Source organism: Habropoda laboriosa, unplaced genomic scaffold (assembly GCF_001263275.1).
Source record: "Habropoda laboriosa isolate 0110345459 unplaced genomic scaffold, ASM126327v1 scaffold203, whole genome shotgun sequence".
NCBI classification, from domain to species: domain Eukaryota; kingdom Metazoa; phylum Arthropoda; class Insecta; order Hymenoptera; family Apidae; genus Habropoda; species Habropoda laboriosa.
The window spans coordinates 578,571-588,348 of NW_017100358.1; the positions used below are offsets into that span (position 1 = coordinate 578,571).

Here is a 9,778-nt window from a genome sequence, read left to right on the forward strand (position 1 = left end):
AAGCTCCGATCGAACATACGTATCGGAAATCGTCGTCACAGCAGCCTCTATCGAAAAACGGCAGAGAATTAGGATCGAGTATTAATAGGCACCTTACGTACTACGAAGTAGAGACTTTAACGTGCACATAGAAACTGCGCGGCTCGCTGGGGGAGGCTGCGCGAGATTTTCCACCAGTCTCCGCCGGCGAAACGCGCCCTCACGAGAGAGATAGATCTCGAACGAGCGAAAGAAGAGAAAGAGAAAGAGGAAGTGGAAGAAGAAACGAGAAGATTTTTTTTTTTTGTTTCTTTAAGTAAGTACATCAGCGCGTCCTCTGTTCTAGCATTTCTTCTTTTCCTTTTTTCTCTCTTGTTGCATTCGTTTAATATCGGGACATTTGGAAACAACGATGTGTGTACACAATGGACAAGAGAAGGATTACGTGTAAAAGGAGGGTTTCTATGGAAGAAAGGGGGGGGGGAGTAGGGGTAGGTGGGATAAAAGGGTGGAGCGTTTCAGAGATGCGAAACAGTGCGCAGCCAGACAAAGATAATCAATTAATTAGTCGCTGAATTAATTAATTACTTAGACCGCTAATTTCTACGCCTTAAAAACTACTGATTCGGTATTATCTCACCCGCTGAGGTGGCCTCTCGTCCGCGTTCATCATTTCGGTACCGCATTTAGTGTAATCTAGCCGCGGCGAGAGTCCCTCGGAGCGCGTCCAGTCCATTTAATCGGGTTGCACGGCGCGTGCTTTGCAGAAGATTTTTTATTTACTTTGGCTTCCCTTCAACTTCGAATAGTTCTATTGTATGACGGAGTGTCTCTCGTTGGCCACAGGCCTGGATATATTCGACGGACTGTGAATCGTTTTGCACACAGGTTTCGCCCGATCTTTCAACCGAATAGTTCTATTTCAAGTCCGTGCGCTTTATTCGAAAGTTCTCCTGGTGGCAATAAAAAAACAAAAACAAAAAAAGAGGAAAAGTTCAAACGTTCTTTCGTCGATGCGTATATAGTGCTGGTTGCCTGCGATCGAGTTAAGGGAGAAAAGGAACGAGCGCAAAAGCACGGGTAATAGAAGAAGAAGAAGAAGAAGACGAAGAAGAAGGGGAAGAAGAAGAAATATAAATTCCGCTTGACGAGTGACAATCCGTCGAGGCTATCGTTCGGCCTGTGTGTCAGTTCTCGTCGGGTCTGACACCACGTGTCCTACTGGAAGTGAAGTGTCCCCGGGCCTGGCTGGTCACGCGAGACTTGCTCCAGTCTTGGGTGACGCAGTTCGTAGGCCGGGCCAGGGAGACGGAAAAAAAGCCTTTTTAGAAGTTCTGCTCGCCGTACATCCCGGGGAACCGGACAGCGTGTGCTCCGAGCTCGGCGGGCGAGAACTCGTCCTATGTGGCCAAGTGAGCGAACTGGCCTGGGTGGGGCGCGAACTGGTAAGGGTGGCCGTACGGCGACATGTGGTACGGTACAATGTTCATGCTCGCCATCTTGTGCTCCTTTTTCCACTTCATCCGCCGATTCTGGAACCAGATCTTGATCTGACGTTCCGTCAGGCAGAGGGCATGAGCGATCTCGATGCGACGCCGCCTCGTCAGGTAACGGTTGAAATGGAACTCTTTCTCCAGCTCGAGGGTTTGGTACCTGGTGTAAGACGTCCTCTGTCGCTTCGTCTCGCCGTTTGCGTTCACCGTACCTGCTCGACAGAAATATTGCTTTGTTAATGTAAGCGTGATTTTGGGGGATTTTTTGTAGTTGTTCTTTCGGATCGTGTTTCTCTTTTTTTTTTTTGAGCATTGTGGGAGATGAGGACAAATTTTGGGGATCCTAATTGGGAATCTGTGTGTTATGTTAATAACGCGTTCTCTATTTTCTTCGTTCTTCGTTCATTCTACAGACTTGGAACGCGTTTTCTTTGAGAATTGTGGGAGATGAAAAATTTGGGGGACTCAGATTGGGAATCTGCGCGCTACGTTAATAATGTAGCGTAATAATAAATACGACCAATTGATTTATAGTTATTAGCTCTGTAATTTAATTTAAAATTTATTAATTACTCTTGGGGTCTCGAATTAACCCCCGAGACCCCAAGAGTAATACTCAATTTGTATTTTAATTATTTAGTATAAATTATCTAAATAAATACAACCAATTGATTTATAGTTATTAATATTTAAGCTTTTAAATGCTTAAGTTTAAATTGTATGCTAATATGGATTACGCTTTATTAGAATCACTATATATACAAATTATTAACGCTTCTCTATTTTCCTCGATTCTACAGAATTAGGGACCTTTTACCGTAATTCTTTGGATCGTGTTTCCTCTGAAAATTGCAAGAGCTGAGGAAAAATTTGGGGAACTCAAATCGGGACTCTGCGCGCTATGTCAATAACGCTTTCGCTATTTTTCTCATTCTTCCCCGATTCTACAGAATTAGGGATCTTTTGCAGTAATCCTTTGGATAGCGTTTACTCTTGGAACTGTAGGAACTGAGGGGAAATTTGGGAGACCCAAATTTGAAAATTTGCGCGCTATGTGAATAACGCCCTCTCTATTCTTCTCGTTCCTTCTCGGTTCTGCAGAATTGGATCGCGTTTCCTTCGAGAATTGTAGGAACTGAGGAAAAATTGGGGAACTCATATTGGGACTCTGCGCGCTATGATAATAACGCCTTCTCTATTTCCTTCGTTTTTCCTCGATTCTACAGAGTGGACCGCCTCTCCCCTGAAAATTATAGGAGCCCAGGGAAAATTTGAGGGCCTCAAATCGGGACTCCGCGGGCAACACCAATAATTCCACAGAATTTAATAACCTTGAGTGAGAGTAGAGGAGAGCTCGTCCAAAGCAATTTCCCAAAATTATCACTCAAATTGGTCCCGCGATCAATTGAAAAATCACGAATCAATGGAGACAACCTTGGATCGTTCACGATCAGAAGATTGTACCGAGGATCGAAGATACGCCGAATAGCGGTAGGGGAATGAAAAAGAAGGGAGTAGGTTGGAGGAGGAGGTGGAGGTGATCAAAGAGGCGCACGGTTCATAATAGCCGGGGCTGGACGCGTGTAACGCTTCACGGGTTCGTTAATTATTTCAACGAGTGTGCGGCTCTAATGCATCGACCGTTGTGCTACCGGATCGCGAACTGGTCACTTGGCAGCTGTTTTACCTATTTGCTCAGCACGCCCGAGCCATAAATAATTTTGCAACGCTGTTATTACGATACTCCGCCTATTACACCTATCCAAGCTAACGGCGGCGTTGCAAAAGCCCTGGCTATCCGGTAATGAATAGCTCGGTGCAACGAGCATCGGGAGAAAACCTCGAGGTCGCCGTTTAAATACCAATAACCTGTTACTTCTGCTTTATCCAGCCTGCCGCAATCACCGGTTACCGGATCGTGCACACAAACCATTTACACGTAACACCTTAATATTCCAATTACGATAACGTCTTCGATACTTTCCCTTTAATCGCCGAACGGTTAGACACGTGTGTTTCGTTACCTGTTATCAGCTGAGACGGGAAGACGATCGGACGAATTTATTCGTCGACGCGCACACGTCAAAATTCCCGCCACTTAACATGCGTCTCCATCGTGGTAGATTTTTATCTGTGGCAATTTATAAGGAGTCCGCGGGGAAAATATGGAACCGATGGCAGATAGGAATTCACTTACAACGTGTCGTAATTTTTACGTGGTTCCGCCTCCTCCTATCTCGTTTCTTTTTTCATTTCCTTTTCTTTTTTTTTTTTTGGTTGGAAATGAAAAGGGGGGATCGATGGGGTATCAGCGGTGTCGAATCAGTCGAGAGCAGGTGCGAAGCGAATCGAAGTGGAGAAATTGTGTTTTGCTCCAGCGGTGTGATCATAGATCCATGTCAATGCGGATATTAAAGAGTCGGCTCATTTACAGCAATAATGAGCACGCTATTAATAGCGTGGCGCAAGAGGGAGAGCCGAGAATCGCTCAGGGACGACGGTGCGGCTGCTGCGCGGTCACGTGCGCGAAAAACTCGCTTTCTGAGCACGCTCACGGAGAATACGATTCGACTTTGGAATACCATTTGCTTAAAACGTCTCTTAGAAATTTCGTTTAGCGACGATAATGGAATTTTGCATAATGCGACGCGATTTCGAGCTCCGTTCCTGAGACGTCCGCCGTTTATTTATTGGAAATACCCTGCGGCTCTTGAAACATGACTGAAATTTTCAAATTTTTATTTAATTTTCCCGTTCGAAAAATTCACGGAAACGTAATCTCTTTCGAATATTTTTCACAACGGAATGCAACAATTCAATGTTTAAAATCAAAGCCGATTTCGCCCTGCTTTCCGTTCAGGCGGCACACAGCGGCGATCACTTCGCGAGCTGTTCGGTTACAGAAAATGCGCTCACACGACATTCAGAGGAAGAAATACCAATCCGGGTTGATAGAAGAAGTGTTCATAAATTGCCAAGAAAAAGAAGGAGACGTGCATAACATTTATTTTTTAAACATGATACTGCCGGTCCCACGGACCGATGCCACTCGAACGAAAAGTTCGCTGTCAGTCACCGCGGACCGACGCCGCCTAAACGAAAAGTTCGCTGTCAGTCCCCACGGACTGACGCCGCGCTTAACGCGTTAAAATATTACTAAAAAAGGTGAAATTCACATTTGAAACAATTCTATCCTCTGTTTGAAACCAGCCGTCCTCTAAATAATCACAGAAATCGAACCCTTCGTCGTGCCAATATTTTAGTAATTCAAACCTTAATTTCAGAGATATCCAAGCAAGTGTGCATCATTTTCTCCTTAAAGTACTATGAAAAATTGAAAAGTTCACGTTTCTAAAAGTTCTACCCTCGGTTTAAAGACAGCCACCCTCGAAATGTTCGCGGGAAGCTCCTCGACGCGAAAACGGGGAGAGGAGCAGGAAGAGGAGAGGTTCGAGGAAGCCCTCGGACAGCCACGACTCGTGTCCAGGGAAGCTTAATGACCGGACCCTTCGAGCGGCGCGTTATCACTTTCCTCCCGATGTAGCACGTCGCCGGTCTGACTTTTTAATAAATAGCTGGGCCAGGCTCGAACGAAGCCAGCATATCGTTTATCCAGCGCACACCTAGCCGTTTTGTAACACGGCGAAATGGAATTCCTTTTTCTGGCTGGGCTCATTATTATACGACAGTCGAACGCGCGAACTATAAGCCGGCACGCGTACCGACGTCGCCGAACGGGGCAGAAAGGGGGGGAGGATCGAGCGTGCTCCTCCCGTGGATCCTCTGTGCGGATCCTTTCCGGTGATTAATTGCCAGACGTGTCCCGCTGACGTCGATACAACCTATGGCGCAGCACCGGAGACAATCTGCGAGAGAGAGAGAGAGAGAGAGAGTTCTTCGATGGTGTTTCCAGCGTTAATTCGAGTCGTTGGTGTGCATCGGTGTTCATTGTGAATGGTGGTTGGATTAATTGGTGGGAAAATAGCGAAGACTCGTGGTTGCGAGGGATTTGGAGATTGGAATGAATGTTTTTTTTTTTGACGTGTTTCGTGTCAGGGAGGGAGGGTAGGTTTTATTGGAGCGTTGAACGGAAGATGAGAAATCGGATTAAGGGATTTGAATATGGAAAATGTCGATTGGGTTGAATTGAGGAGTTGGAGAGTTGAAGAATTGAAGAGTTGAGAAATTGAGAGTTGAAGAGTTGAGAAACTGAGAGTTAAAGAGTTGAAGAGTGGAAGAATTGAAGAGTTAAAGAGTGGAAGAATTGAAGAGTAGAAGAATTGAAGAGTTAGAGTTGAAGAATTGAGAGTTGGAGAATTGAAAAATTGAGGAATTGAGAGTTGAAGATTTGAAGAGTGGAAGAATTAGAGAGTTAAATTGTTGAAGAACTGAAGAGTTAAAAAGTGGAAGAATTGAAAAATTGAGAGTTGAAGAATTGAAGTGTTATAGAGTTGAAGAACTGAAGAGTTAAGGAGTTGAAAGATTGAAGAGTTAAAGAGTTAAAGAATTGAAGAATTGAAGAGTTAAAGAGTGGAAGAATTGAAGAGTTGAGATATTGAGAGTTGAAGAGTAAAAGAATTGAGAGTTGGAGAATTGAAAAATTGAGAAATTGAGAGTTGAAGATTTGAAGAGTGGAAGAATTGGAGAGTTAAAGTGTTGAAGAACTGAAGAGTTAAAGAGTTGAAGAATTGAAAAATTGAAGAGTTGAGAACTTAAAAAATTGAAGAGTTCAGAAACGAAGAGTCGAAGAAACACTTCCATTGAAAAATTGAAGCTTACTAGAAGGAGTAAACAAATTTCGGAAAATTTGAATCCTTCCACTTCTTCAAGGTAGAAAGATTAAGCTTGGAGGTGAACACAGGCGATTCGATGCCATCGCTAGGCAGATACAAACGCATGAGAAGGGTCACGGAGTGAAAGAAACAGCGTCCATAAGACGGGGGCGGAGATTATTGATGGTGACGATGCACGGAAGATTCGGGAATTAAATGCGGGGGAGGAGTAGCGAATTCGGCCGATCGGCTGGTAGCGTTGAAAGCGGTTTAAATTGAAAGTAGTGCGTTGATTCGATTCTCGAGATCCTCCATACGATAATGACGACATTCAGCACCCGCTACAAGCATGGTGATTAGCCGTTATTTGAACGGCGTCAATCTACTTGCAGATGAGCCTCTTAAGTCGACGAATCGTTTCGAGAGATAAGTCGATACGAGCTCTCTAATCTTTGCACTAGTAACTCTTGTAAGTACCTACTGTGCAATTAATAATCAACGGCTAAAACGGTTAAAACACATTACCAATTGATGAAATATCATCTATAGAAGAGAAATTGGAGAATTTCTAAAATACTTCACAATTCTTAAATTTTCTTTCAAACTTCATATCTCATTCGAGCAAAGTATTTTTTAGTGCAATTCTAAATCATTTATAACGCCATGTGACTTAGAAGCTACGTACCATGTACTTATCTACATTTTAAAAGTCAAATCTGATTTCTTTACTGTTGTAAAAAAATTTTAAAGAACCAATTTCTTCCATCTACACGAACAATATTGTCCAAAATAGACTATTAAGTCCCCTTTCAGCGTTCCCAATTACGTCGTTGAACTATTATTACTAGCCGAATTCTTCGTAATAATTAGACATTAATCCTTGCTCCTCCCATCGAAATGTAAAATTACATTCAACCACAATTTTTCTTCTCGTGAACGAAGAAAGATCGAGCTAGAAAGGGTTAACAAAACTACCAAAAGTGTCCAGAGACCTCATTTCCCAAAGAATTCCTTCCAAAATGAATTTAACAAATACTCCTAAACACTCCTCCATCGCTATCCTACCCCTAGCCTCACCGAAGAAACAAAGAAACCCTCTAGTATCTCCCGAATCGAGTAACAAAATCGCGGTTCATCGCGAGCCACGTAGACACGGATCAAACTATTAGCACTGGACCAAGCGACGTCCATAGTCTGTCATCGGGGAAGGACACCGGTCGGTTGCTTTTTCTAAATCCTCCGGGCACCGATGATTAATGGCCCGCGTTTGGTCGTCACAGAGGATCGGGCTAGCAGCACAAGCCGTGAAAGAATGCCACGACCAAGGATTCGCAACAACAAAGAGCGAGCTTGGCGTACGCTCGCGCGAGGGTACCTTCGTCTCTCTCTCTCTCTCTCTCTCTCTTGCCTTTTGAATAATCCCGTGAATGCGTCCGCGGATCCGTATTCGGCCACGTTGAACCGCGTCGAACAAAGAGCCTCCACGGATAATGATCCATTATCAGGACCGGTGATAAAGATACGCCGGCGAACTGGCGCGCGATCCACCGTGACTCGAATACATACTACGGGGCCCCGAAAACTTTCTTTCTTTCTTCCCTTACCCCGCGGCGACGCGATGATTAATCGCTGTCCGACTCTTGTCAACGTCGATGCACCGACTTGCAAACGGGAAGAATGCGGGTCCCATGGTGAAAGTCGTTGCCGCGCTCTGCGTTTTGTTTCGGGCCCAGCCTCCATTGTTTTCCTCCCCTTTTCTCTTTCTTTTTTTTTTCAGGACGTGGCAAAGGGACGTGATAGTCTACCGAGAGCGATATTGCTCAGGTATTGCTCAGGAGGAAATTGGCTCGTTGTTTAGGGTGGAGCTTGATCGTTGAGACATTTTGGGGTTTGAGATATTCCTTGCGAAGAAGTGGACAGGATTCGTATCTAACAGTCTTTCCGAAATCAATTCCTTTCTTGACTTTGGTATGCTAATTAAGAGTTCTCCAGTCCACAATATTTATAAAAACATGATTCTTTCAACTATGGCAGTGTCATTTATAATCTTCTCGGAATTTCATTTACATCACGTGCTTCTCATTCTTCCCGAGGAAACACACAGGAATCGTATCTAACATTTTTCCAGCTTAAAAGTACGAACGGTGATTTCATCCCCTAAACATGAACATTAGCAATAAAAAAAAAGTACGTGTCTAATACTTTTGGATTCTCTATCTCTTGTTAGTGTATGGATTACATGAAAATGTAGATTAACGTAACTTCCATCACACACCACTCTTTCGTTTCTCACATCACAACCTAATCCTCCACCTGAAATTCCCAATTTTTATACCCGTTCAAGCTGAACCCAGCAACCACAAACCACACTCGCCCCGATATCAACACAAACACGTAAATCATCTTCCTCCGTGACAACCGTGGAACAAACACGAGCAAAAAGCTCTGAAAATAGGTTCCCCCTTTGCGCTTCTTTCCCCCTCCGAACCCGTCGAACCTAACCGAAAATAACCACGGAAATTAAGTCTCCGAGGGAACGCAGCGACGTGATAATTGAACGGGTGTGGGCGAGAGACGTCCGATCGAGTTTCCCTCGCGAAAGTATAAATCTTCGAAGTATAGGAAAAAGAAAAGGGAACCACGATCACGGGGATATCGGTTCAACGAACGCGAAGGCAACGAGCAATTAACGACACGCGTGTACTCCACTCGTCGTTTCTCTTTTACTTACCATCGCGAGCAAGGTATCACGGTAATTAGAGAAAAACTGGCTCGCGCGAATCGCCGCGGAACAACGTTTTATTAAACGTTTGTTCGTAGCGCGCGGTCGCGTCCACGCATGCGCCTTGCCATTACCGCAGATCAGATCTCGCGGCCGCGATGGATCTGCGGGGAAAAAATCTTACGCTAACTACAGGCGATCAATCTTTTCCTGCAATTACTTTCGCTCTGAATAGCACTCTGAGTGTGTTCTGCTTCTTTGTATTCCAACAGAATTGCAACGTTTCTTTTATCGTTCCTTGTACTCTTTCTTTCTTTTTTTCGTTTCTTAAATGGAAAAGTGTGCTACAATTATCGTCGGATCGTTGTATAATCGTTTCAACTGTCTAAATAGAATTTTTATTAATGTCAATAGATTTTACTGTTCCCTCAATTTTTCTTCCTCCCTTATTACATTTAGAAGTAATACTATGCGATTTCCAGCCTCTCACGACTTTTCTGTATAATCTATCTGCCTCTTCGTAGTTTATTGTTTTTTACTTTTGTTTACCAAACGGTTAAAACCCGTATACTAATAAACAAATAAATAATCGCGAGATATTTGTATGAATATACATAACCGCGATTGTTCCCTTTCTCTTCTCGAACATACGAGAGATCCCCATCTTCGTATCGCCATAATCATAGTGTAGGTATAATTATATAGTTGTAGAACGGGATAGAGCAAGTGGTGAGATATCGTTTCATTTTCACCGCGCGGTGTGTTTCACAGTTCTAAGTGGATCAGGTTAACTCAGAAATAGAAAACGATAT

The 9,778-nt window shown here is 43.8% G+C and overlaps 1 protein-coding gene across 1 annotated transcript in view; it reads right to left on the reverse strand.

The window, feature by feature from the left end:
• Positions 1 to 1,379: 1,379 nt before the first annotated feature.
• LOC108574668 (homeotic protein Sex combs reduced-like) overlaps positions 1,380 to 9,778 on the reverse strand; it is a 39,021-nt gene continuing 30,622 nt past the window's right edge. Inside the window, exon 2 of the mRNA XM_017937291.1 lies at positions 1,380 to 1,684. Within this exon, the coding sequence (XP_017792780.1) occupies positions 1,380 to 1,684 (305 nt within the window). The remainder of the gene's footprint in view (positions 1,685 to 9,778) is intronic.